Source organism: Petaurus breviceps, unplaced genomic scaffold (genome assembly GCF_028583685.1).
Source record: "Petaurus breviceps papuanus isolate PSGF00001 unplaced genomic scaffold, PetGlider_PUasm1.0 90594, whole genome shotgun sequence".
Taxonomy (NCBI): Eukaryota; Metazoa; Chordata; class Mammalia; order Diprotodontia; family Petauridae; genus Petaurus; species Petaurus breviceps.
In genome coordinates, this window is record NW_027187281.1 from 937110 (window position 1) to 949516 (window position 12407).

General features: G+C 41.5%; 1 protein-coding gene across 1 annotated transcript in view; it reads left to right on the forward strand.

Moving 5' to 3' along the window:
* The first annotated feature begins 7170 nt into the window (after nt 1–7170).
* Nucleotides 7171–12407, forward strand: part of DLEU7 (deleted in lymphocytic leukemia 7) — a 28714-nt gene continuing 23477 nt past the window's right edge. Inside the window, exon 1 of the mRNA XM_069063597.1 lies at nt 7171–7934. Within this exon, the coding sequence (XP_068919698.1) occupies nt 7566–7934 (369 nt within the window). The 5' untranslated portion in view covers nt 7171–7565. The remainder of the gene's footprint in view (nt 7935–12407) is intronic.

Consider the following 12407-nt stretch of genomic DNA (forward strand, 5'->3'; position numbering starts at 1 on the left):
TGGCACAGTGAATAAAGCAATGACCTTGGAGTCAGGAGGACATGAGTTGGCATACTTACGAGCTGTGTGACCTTGGGCAAGTCACTTAACCCCAACTGCCTTGCCTTCCCCCCTCCAAAAAAAAAAAGAAAGAAAGAAATGATGAACAGGGGAACTTCAGAGAAACCTGGAAAGACTTATATGAACTGATACTGAGTGAGGGGAGCAGAATCAGAAGGACATTGTACATAGTAACAATACTGTACAATGAACAACTGTTAATGACTTACCTTTCTCAGCAATACAATGATCCAAGGCAATCCCAGGGGACTGATGATGAAAAATGCTAACTGCCTCCAGAGAAAGAACAGGTGGTATCTGAATACAGATCAAAGTATTCTTCCTTCCTTCCTTCTTTCCTTCCTCTTTCTTGAGTTTTCTCCTACAAAATGACTAATATGGAAATTTTTTTTATTATTGCATGCATGTAACCCATATCAACTTGCTTACTGTGACAGGGAGAGACAGACAGAATTTAAAACTTAAAAAAACCCAACCAAATGTTAAAAATTGTTTTTACATGTAATTTGGGAAAAAATAAAATATTATTGAAAAAAGAAATAGTACAGGTATGAAGTGATGAAGGCCAGCACTTAGGTGGTAGTAGTATCAAAGGAGACAAGAAGGTAAGGGTTGAATAATATTCAAGAAATATTATGAAGCTAAAATATAAGGGCTTTGACAACAGATTGGATATGGAGTGGTGAGAGAGAGAGTGGGAGGTCAAGAATGACAGTTAGGTTGTGAGCCTGGGTGTTCGGAAGTACAATGGTGTCCTTGATAGTAACAGAGGAGTTTGGAAGCAGAGAGGGTTTAGGAGAAAAGGTAATGAATTTAATCTTTGATATGCTGAACTTAAGACTTACTGAGACATCTAATTCAAAATGTCCAATAGCAGTTGGAGATTAGAGATCAGCAGACAGGTTAGGGGTAGATATATAGATTTTGAGAATCATCAGCAAAGAGATGGTAATTGAATCCATGGGAGTTGGTGAGATCACCTAGTTAGAAGCAGTAGAGAGGGAGAAGAGGGACCAGGAGAGAGTCCTTCGGGATAACCACAGTTAGCAGGTGTGACCCAGACGATGATCCAACAACGGTGACTGAAATTGGTAGGAAGAGAACCTGAAGAGAGAGTACTATCACGAAAACCTAGAAGGAAGAGAACATTAAGGAAAGAGAGTGATTGACATTGTCACAGGCTGCAGAGAGGTCAAGAATGAGGACTGAGAACAAGTCAGCAGATTTGGTAAGTAAGTTATTGTTAGTAATTATGGAGAGAGTTAAGTGATGAGATAAGGAGCCAGATTGTAGAGAGTTAAGAACAGAGTGAGAAGAAAGGAAGCAGAGGCACCTCTTGTAAGTGGCTTTCTCAAGGAGTTTAGCCACCAAAGGCAAGAGTGCTATAGGACAAAAGTTTGTGAGAATGGATGGATCGAGGATGGGGCAGACATGAGTATGTTTTACATTTTACTCTTCCTACCTATACTCTGTAATCCACTGACTCTGGCTTGCTTTTTTTTTTTTTTAAAGCAATTGGGATTAAGTAACTTGCTGGAGGTTACACGGCCAGGTGTTTCTGGGTGGGTGCTAAGTATCTGAGCCCGGATTCGATCCCAAGTCATCCTGACTCTGGAGCCGGTGCTCTTACTCACTGTGCTACCTGGCTGCCCCTGACTCTGGTCTTCTTGATGTTCCTCACAGGACATTGTATCTTTTGAATTAATTAAATTTCGCTGGCTGTTGCTCGTGCCTAAAATGCTCTCCCTCCTCATCTCTATCTCCTGTTTTCCCTGGTTTCCTTCAAGTCTCAAATGAAATCTCACTTTCTACAAGAAACCTTCCCTGGTTTCCCTTAATGCTTATACCTTCCTTTCATGATTATTGAGATTATCTCCAGATAATCCTAGACATATATATCTTATATCTCTCTATATATTTATATTGATACACACATATATATCCAGATATAGACAAATATCTCTATATATCTGGTTTGTACATGGATCTTTGTATGCTGCCTCCTCATTAGACTGTGAGCTCCTTGAGTGTAGAGTCTATTCCCCCCCCTTTTTTTGCACCCTTAGTACTTAGCATAGTGATTGGACCATAGTAGACACTTAAATGTTTATTGGCTTGATTCTCTTAAGTTCTGGTTTTATTTCACCAATTGACTTCTAGAAATGTTACACTGGATAGCCCATCTCAAACTCCACATGTCCAAACGGAACCATCATTCTCTCTCCTACTCCACCCCCAAATCCACTTGAATGCACTGCCATCTTTCCAGTTAACCAACTTTGGAATATTTGCATTATTTTAGACTCCTTACTCTCTTTCACTTTATATAGCTAATCAATTGCCACGCTATCATGTAGTTGGTCTCCATAATATTTTACATGTCTGTTTCCATTTCTTTATTCATTTAGCTCAGGTCCTTATCACCTCTTACCTGGACCATTTGCAATAATTTTCTCATTGATTTCTTCACCTCAAATTTCTCTTCCCACTCTCCAGTTTATCTTCTACAGTTGCCAAAGTGATTTTTCTAAAATGGTCTGACCATGTCACTTTCCTATGGCTCCCTAGTGTGCCTAGGATTAAAGGATATACTGCTTTGTTTGGCATTTAAAGCCCTTCACAAGTAGTCCCCAATTTACCTTTTCAATCTTAATATATATGATTATGTATATAATATAATCACACACGTGTGTATACGTATACATAGCATATTAATATTTTGACAAATATGTAATAATATGTATGAATTGTAGAATGTAGGAAGGATACATATATACATGTAATATATATTACATCTATATCTAGATGGATATTGACCTCTCTCCCCCTTCCCACATTCTATGATAATAGCCAGACTAGTCTTCCTATTCCTCAGACAGAATCTCCACCTTCTTTTGTATTCGCCATCTATCCTCCATACCTGGAATGATTCTCTCTTCCCTATCACCTCTTATAATCTCATTTCCTTAAAAATTTAGCTCAGGTAGCACCTTCCACCTGACGCCTTGCCTTTTGCTGCTCTCTTCCATGTGCAAATGACCTTGTATTTATTTATTTCATACATATTTTATGTTCAGTTGTGTCCAACTCTTTGTGACCATAGCACTTCAGGCTCTTCTATCCTCTACTATCTTTCGAATTCGGTCCAAAGTTCATGTTCATCATTTCCATGACACTATCTATCCATTTCATTGTCTGCCATCCCCTTTTCTTTTTGCCTTCAATCTTTTCCAACATTAGGGTTTTTCCAAAGCCCATCTTTTCGTAATGTGGCCAAAATATATATGCATAAGCTTTAAAAGTATTTGACCTTCCAGGGAATAACCTGAATTAATTTCTTCAAGTATTGACTGATTTGATCTCCTTGCTGTCCAAAGAACTCTCAAAAGTCACTTAATAGCTAGTAATAACTAGCATTTCTATAGTACTTTAAGGTTTACAAAGCACTTTAAATAATGATAATAATAACAATAATGAGTAATAATTAACATTAGTATAGCACACAATCTATCCCAAACTGTGCTAAGCACTTTACAATGATCTTATCTGTTTCTCACTACAACCCTGGGAGGCAGGTGCTATTATTACCTTCACTTTACAGATGAGGAAAATAAGGCTGATGAGAGGTTAAGTGACTTGCTCAGAATCATACAGTTCTGATGTATCTGATGCCCAATTTGAAGTCAGGACTTCCTAGCGCTCTATCCAATCTGCCACCCAGTTCATTTGATCCCTGAAACAGCCTTAAGAAGTAGTTGCTATAATTCTCCCCATTTTACAGATGAAGAAACTGACGGTGAGAGAGATAAAGTAACTTGCCCAGTGTCACACAGCTAGCAAGTTTCTGAGGTAGGCCTTGAATTGTTTTTGTATTTTTTATTTTTTAAATGTTAAATCTAGTATTCTGTCCACCATGCTACACTGCTGCATACTTGCTTATGTGGACATATTCTCTTCCTGGATAGAGTATAAACTCCTTTAAAGAAAGAAAATGTTTCATTTCTGGTTTTGCATGCCCAGTGCCTAGCACACTGTCTGGAACACAGTGGTGTTTAATACATGCTTGTTGGTCTCACCTTATGGTCTTCCACCAGCCTCTGGCAGCCAACTCTAGGATCCCATTGCTGTTACACACCTCCCTTCTAGTGCCTTTCCTTTTCCTTTGGGGGAAGGGGGTAGAGGTGAGAAGCTAAAGTTCTGGGCCATAAATAAGCTGCTCCTGCTTCCTTTCTTTGAATGACTGGCTTCAGTCAAACTACCATTATACCACTGTAATCCCTTCCCTCCCATCTCAACTGAATTTGCCCCAGGGGCAAGAGTCCCCTGCTATACCACACCTACAATACAAATTTCTGTGTGTGTGTATATATTTATATATATAATATATTTTTTTATTTATTTTTTTTTTTTTTAACTATATTAGGCCCCCATGACCCTCTGTTAATACACTTGTCACTTTGGATTACAAGGAGCAAGGCCTTCTGCCGTACCTAGGAGAGCTAGGGATTTGTCACTGTATTCACTTCCCTAATGACTGGGAATAGTTTCTCACTTTTGAGGGCTTTCATTCTTTCAGGTATTCCTTTTCTCTTTCCTTCAATCATCTCACAATCCCTTTCCTTTTTCCTGCTAAGTTCTAGAAACATGCCAGGAAACTAGACCCTAGAAATTAGTGGGATAGCCCACAGAGAGTAATCTGTAGCCATTTTTGCTCTACCAGGGGGTGATACGGGAGTACAGAGAAGGGTAATTCTAGAAGCAGCAGTCTGGAAGCTTTTAGAACATGGCCCACTGGGCTGTTACCTCATTAACATCTTCTTTTTCTTGGGACACACTCATCTGCCCATCTGTGCTTTCTTCTGGTGAGCAGCTGACCCTGGCACTTTAGTTCAGTGAGCTAGAAAGTTTGTGGCTGGAGGTCAACAGCCCAGCCTCATTCACAAGGGGCTATCCTTATAACAATCTGGCTACAGAGATAGCAGAATAATTATCACCCCTTCTCCCCACTCCAGATGAGAAAACTAAGAATCATAGAGAGTAATTGATTTGCCAAGATTACTCAGCTAGTATGTGATTCAGGCACACTTGATGTCCCACAGCTGATGAGGTATGGGCTCTGGGAGCCCCCTCAAACTCCCCTTGAGTCCTTGAGGTACAGGCTCTGGGAACCTCCCTTGGACTCTTGATTGAATCATCCCATTTGATGAGGCAGGTCTGTTTCTGGACTTCCCACCCTTGAACTGGCCTAGCCCACCATAGTCTGTAGTCTCCAGCTACTTCCCACCCTTAATCACTCATTGACCTTATTAACTCCTCCTGAAGACCCTCCCTGGGCTGCTGCTCTGGACTACGATTCCTCCCACAACCTTCTGTATATAAGACTCCACCTCACACCATGTGGGGTGAGAGCACCATAGAAGAGTGAGAGCGCCAAGAATGCCATAGAAGAGGGAAAGCGCCATAGAATTTTCTAGTACAGACTTACTCTGTGTCTAATGCAAGGGAACTTTTAATAAATTTTACTTTTTTTTGGCTGAGAAAACTCAAGTCAAATTCATTTGGTGGGACCTGGTGGGTTGGTTTTTTTGGGGTCTCCAGAGCAACCCTAACCCTCTTAGTGGGTAACCTCTTCACAGCTGCTTCCCCCATATTAAATGGCAGTTTCACTAGATTGATTACACTCATTAATCTGGGCCTTTTCTGCTCACAGCTGTCTTCAGATTCCATTTGAGATCACTCTTTTTCCCAAAGGCCAGTTATCTTTCCTAATGGAAAAAGAGACTTTTTCAGTTTTTCCTCCTTTACTTAAATAAGCTGAGGGCTGGAAACGACCTCAAGGGTCATCTAGTCCAACTAACACCAAACTATGAACATCTACAAGAAGTCACAAGGCCTCAGCTAGAAACCTTCCAAGTGTTTCCTGTTCACGTTTTAATTTTTTTTCTATTTTTTTTTTTAAAGAAAATTTTACCTTGCATGAAGCCTTAAATCTGCTCATCCCATTTTTTTTTTTTTACTCCAGCTTTGCTGTGCCTGGAGGGGGATTGTAAACTACACACGTGGTTGTAATTGTAGGGATTAATTAGCTACTTTGAAACATTTTGTGCTACTCCTCTGAAAACTACTACATGCACAATCTGGACCTTGGGATGTGCCATAGACAAAATTGTGGCTTTGCAAATACAGATCCCATGAAAGATAACTGCCCTGTAATCACAGTCAGCAAATCGGAATCTGTCCAGCCTAATTCTGAACAAGAAGGGACTTTTGCAGTGATGTGATTAAAATGGTAATGTGAGCCGACAACCCTGATCAAAGAAACGGTCTTGGCCTTTTCAAAGAACATGAAAAACATGCCTTAAAATTTAATTTGGGAGCAAGCTGCAAGTTTAGATAAAATTATTCCAAGCAAAGACCATTAAGGTCCTTTTCTAAATTGAACACTTAAGCTGCTGGGGGAAAAAAAAAAACAGGGAACCAGGAAGAAAGGGAAAGATATGCCGCGAGTTGGGGCTTGACGTCTATTTCCTCCAAGTGTTTCTTACTTTCTATCATCTTTCTTAAGCACCAATACACACCACTGGTTTCCTTCATCTACCAAAGCATAAAATTGCCGGTCCTTTGACCTAACTTAAATCAAGGAAGTAGCAATGTTAGATTTAATTAAAAACAGCAAATATTTGTACAGCTGCCCACGGGTTCGCAGCATTGAAATGGATTTAGCATCAAATATTGCTGTCTTAAGTCCTCCGGGAGCTTCTTACAAAAACATATAGGTTCCTCTGGCTTACTCTGTGGTGCCAGGAAAGCTTCTTCTAGTTAGTTCAGGTGCGCTCTTTCCCCTTTTAGATTTCCAATTTCTTTCTTCCTCAAACCTAGTCTTTCCTTAACCTCCGGATTTGCACTAAAGCGAAATCTGGCTTTCAGTTGCAAATGGAGCATGAAACACCCAAGAGAAAAACGATTGAAAGCCCATCTATTGGAAACAAGCAAACAAGTTGCAGCAATGTTGCATTACTGCAAATAATTCCCGCCAAAATAAAAAAAAAAGCCTCTGTAGCTAGTAGAGAAATGATAGCTTATATTGGTTTTTATTTCTAGAAACGCTTCTCAGAGTTTCCCTTCGGCGCTTTGCGCTCTATTTTATACTCTACAGGGCTTTAAGAATTCTCCCCAAAGGAGAAGCTTTTCTTTTCTTTTCCCTTCTCCAAAGACGCGCACAAATAACAAAGGGGGCACACCTATTTCTTAAAGAAAGGGGAGGGAAGAAAAGCTTTCCCTTGCAGGGGCTTTTAGGTCTGCGTGGAGTTGAAACCAACAAGTCATTGATCGCAGGTGGAGGGGGGCGGGGCCCCAGGCAGGGAGAAAAGTAGCGCACTTGGGAGTGCCCGGAAAAGCGAGAGGAAGGAAACCGGCGGAAAATGTGACCTCGTTGACCTTAATCAATCCCTCCGCCACTCTAGCCCCACCTGCGTGAGGAGTAGGGCGGAAAAACCCGGGCAGCCATGGCTTACTCTCTGTCCCTCCAGGCCGCTATCAATCACCAGATTGTGGCCCTGCAGACCCTTCGGGTCTTGCAGGAGCAGAGGGACCGGGACCTGGGCCAGCCTACCCTCGAGGATGTGTCCGTAGCCACGGAGCAGGCCGGCCCCCCAGAGCAGCCGGAGAAGGGCGAGGGGCCCGCGGAGGAGAAGCCGGGAGAGGAAGGGAACGCCGTCCCCCAGCCCTGGGACCCGAGTCAGTGCTCTCTGGCCCGAGCGGTGGTGCGCACCGTGCTGGCCCGCGTCGTCCAGACCACTGCGCAGCTTATCCAGGTGGAGCAGACGATCCTGGCCCCGCTGCATCAAGAATTGAACTTCCCCGTCTACTTAAAAGTAGGTCCTCTTCTTCCCCGCCCCACTTTCCGCCTCCTCCTAGCCCTGGGTAGTACGCTGCTGGACGGGAGGGGCAGCCCCGACGTCTGCCCCGGAGCCAAGGCTGGGCTGCCAGGGCCGAGGGGCAGCGCTGATGTCAAGTGGGGTACTGAGGTTAAGCCACAGTAGGCAAGGAAGGCAGGGGCAACTTTTGTTTTCTTTTCATTGCAAAAGCATCCTGGAGGAAGAGTGGTCCCTACAAGTGAAGACGCACAGGGAAAGCGTGTGTCTGTGCGTGCATGTGTTTGTGCATAGATACGTGTGTGCATGTGCATGTGTGTTTGTGCTGGGAGATGCTGCTGGAGGAAGAGGGCATCCTGTCCTGGCTGCTCCTCCTTTTCCTGCCTTATTAACCATCCTTCACAATTGGACATCTGGAGCAGAGGGGAAGTCATCCCGTAGTATCCGTGTTGTTTTTTCACCTCCTGGGTTTGTGTGTTTTTGGTTGTGAAAACAGTTGGCCAAGCTTCTCCATTATGATAATAATATCAGTCAACATTTATATAGTGCTTGCAATGTGCTAGGCACTTAATTTTGTGGTGGATTGGAAAGGGCCTTTAATAGTAATAAATTTATATTTATGCCAGCTTCTGTATATGAAAACAGCCAGACTCATAACTTAAAGTAATAATTAACGTTTGTAAAGCACTTTTTTTGGTGAATTGGAAAGAGACCTGGGTTCAAATTTTGAAATCATCCCTGCTATGTGTTTCTGGGTATGAAAATGGTTAGCCAATCTCATTCAATAAGAACCCCAAAATAATGATAATTAATATTTATTTAGCACTTGATGTATGCCAGTCACTTAATTTGTGGTGGATTGGAAAGGGCCCTCGGTTCAAATTTTGAAATCATCAACCATATTGTGTACTTTTAGATTTGAAAGTAGTTGACCAAGGTCATCACATAATATTTATATCGGCACTTACTATATGCCAGGCATTGAATTTGGTGTGTTAGAAAGGGCACTTGATTCCAATTTTGGTTCTCCTAATTAAAACTCTGTATGATCTTGGGCAACAGGCTTCCTTTTGTTTTGCCTCAGTTTCCCCATCTTCCAGAACATAAGGTTGGCCTGTGATCTCAAAGGCCCCTTTCGCCTTCACCATTCTGTGGTTTAATAAATACTTTCCTGTGCTACAGGTGGGATTAGTAAATCACCTGAATGTTTTCTGCACTAAATTATCTTTTTTCCTTTCAAAGTTTTTTCACACCCATGAACTACATTTATTTTCACTACTAGTCTGGCTCGCCCTTGGCCTCAGAGGCCTACTGAGTCAATAATCTAAAAGCTTATTGAGCAGTCTTAGAAGCGCTGAGCCAAAAGTGTTGAAGTGTGAATATTAATATTAAATGCCTGCTAAGTAAAAGAGCTTATATTTGTATGGCACCTGTTCCCTCTTAAGGTTGCAAACTGCTTAACCAAATATTGCTGACTGGCAGAGCAGCTGCATAGCACGGCAAGAAAGGAAAGAACACTGTTTAGGAGACAATTTGGGTTTGATGGGGTGCTTGGGTGCCTGTACTTAGACCCAATTTCAAGATCACATTTTTCCTTAGCCTCAAAACACTATTCCCTGGCAGTTTCTTCCCGGCCCAAGGCCAGCACGCCTAACAATTACTCATGAATGGACCCCAGCAAAAAACTTACCCCTCTCTCTGGTATAGTAACAAACCATACCTGGAGGAATGATTAGTTTGAACTGGCTTTGCATTAGCTCATAAAGGTATTCAATACCAGGGGTGGCTAGATGATGTAGTCAATAGAGCACTGGCCCTGGAATCAGGAGGACCTGAGTTCAAAACCGGCCTCAGACACTTACTAGCCATGTGACCTTGGGCAATTCACTTAACCCCAGTTGCTCTCCAAAAAAAAAAAAAAACACCAGATATTCAGTACCCACTGGAGTATTACTAACTCTCTACCCTATAGGCATCTGGGATTCCTCATTATGTATATCCTAGTCTTTTTTTTTTTTTCAAATTACATTTTATGTTTATTTTTAGTTTACAACATTCATTTACGCAAGATTGAGTTACAAATTTTCTCCCCATCTTTCCCCCACCCACCACCCCAAAACATCGATCCCACTGTATATACCCTGTCCCCCAATCTGCTCTTTCCTATAGCCTCCCCCATCCCTCCCCCCCACCCCCACTTTCCATTAGGGCAAGATAGATCTCCTGTGCCTGTATATCTTATTTCCCAGTTGCATGTAAAAAAAACAATACTATTAATATATATATATATATATATATTTTTTTTTTTTAAACATTTGATTTTAAAACTCTGAATTCCAGATTCTTTCCCTTCCTCCCTAGTCACCCACCCTTACTGGGAAGATAAGCAATTCAGCATAGGTTGTACATGTGTAGCTATGCAAAACATTTCCATAGTGGATATATTTTGAAAGACTTGACTGTATTTCCCTCCATCCCATCCCACCCCCCACTTGTTCTATTCTCTACTTTGACCCTGTCCCTTTTCAAAAATGTGTGCTTCTAACTACCCTCCCAATTCTAGCCTTTAGACATGTATACTCCCTACATCTATGTTGTCTAACAAGAAATTGATGGATGGCAGCCTGGGCATTTCTCAGTCAGCCCTGACTTAGTGAAAACCATACCTCCATGTAGTCCCCATCTTGGGCTTTTTCCCGTGAACTCTGGGTAAAATGCACAGTAGATACTAAAAGTGCATGTTCCTTTAAGAACTGACCACTCCCTAATGCTGTCCTGAATCTCCTAGTTAGCATATTTGGCACATACTCTACTATTGAATATCTTATATAAACTTTACATGTACCCCTTTTAGGTCCCAGGTTCCCTAAGAACTCTTGTCCGCTTTAAAGTGTAGCTCCTTGAATTCATGTCAGATTACCCTATCTCGTACCCTGGTTTTTTTTTGGGGGGGGGTCTCTGAACCTCTGGGACCCCATCAGGTCCTGCCACGAATTTCACTTTGCAACCTTTGGTGAGGCTGTTCCTTTGGGCCTTGTTTTTCTTACCTGTAAAATGAAAGAGTTCGGCCAAAATAAAAGGCGTCGGCCAAATAATTTCCAAGATTTTTCTAGCTCAGAGATTTTAAGTACGGTATTGTTTCCAGTGTCTTGGTTGTCAAAAAATGTGCTCAGAGGGCTTTTTAAGTAATGTGTGACAGCGGTAAGCCAAGAGATGAATTTTACTCAAGGTTTGCCATTCTTATACTTTAGAAGGAAAGCTATTATATATTGGGTGTGACTTTGTCATCTGACAGATTTTTTTAAAACTATATGCTATTCCCTAAATTAAAAAACAAAAACTATATTGTAGCTCATGTATCCAGATAAGTGTTATGAGAGAATCATTGTGTTGTGTGAAAAGCACTGAATTTAGCATCACAAGACCTGGGTTTAAGGCCCAACTTTGCCATTCATTTGACTGTTTACTTTGGCAAGCCACTAAATCTCTCTGGGCCTCCTTTTTCATACCTGCATATTGGGTAAAATAATGAGAGATGGCAAGGTTTAGTAGCAATGGGTTTGGAGTCAGAAAATCTGGGTTTAAATTATGAATCTACTATTTATGGGATGTTTGGCAAGTCACTTAACCCATCTCAGCTTTCGTGGCCTCATTTATAAAACTGGACAAGATGATGTCTGAAGTCTAAATCCATTCTCCTGTGACCTCAATACCCAGAGTACAGGGTGGGGAACTGAATAGTCAAAGGGCCACACTTGACCTAGGGGGTGCAGGTTCTCCACTCGAGAGACTGTCTACTTTGTGGAATTAAACTGGACTTTATAGAGCAAGGCTATAAGTTTACATTAATTCTGTATAATTATGTGACAAATATATATTTATATATTATGTATTTTATAATATGTATAATATATCATGTTATATATTTATTGTATATATTTATAAAGCCAATAATAATAGATGTGAGGATTTTATTATCTTCAGGGCCAGTTTGCAAGCTACAGCAGAAAAATAGGCCTTGTTTATTTTAGGGTTGCATCTTGTTGGAAAGAAGTTCCTGTTCCTCTAAATTGCATTGCTCAGCTTCATTACCCACCCTGTTTATCAGATTGGACTCCAAATGACCCTGCCTTGGTCAGACCAATCAAAAGAAGTTGGAATACTGTATTCAGTTCTGGAAGGTCGCTGACAATTTGGGGCTTGTTTAGAGGGTAGTGGGGGTCAGGAACAGCTGAAAGCACTGAAGAGGAGGAGACTTGAGATACAATAATCTTTAAAAGAGAAGCCACATGATATAGTGAAAAGAGAACCGAGACCCCGGGTTTGAATCTCACTCTACTTTGAGCAAGTCATTTAGGATGGAAGGATCATCTACAGAGAGGTGGAGACCTCAGAAGCTGTGGAATCCGGCCCTCTGAGATGTATATGTGTGTGTGTGTGTGTGTGTGTGTGTGTGTGTGTGTGTGTGTGTGT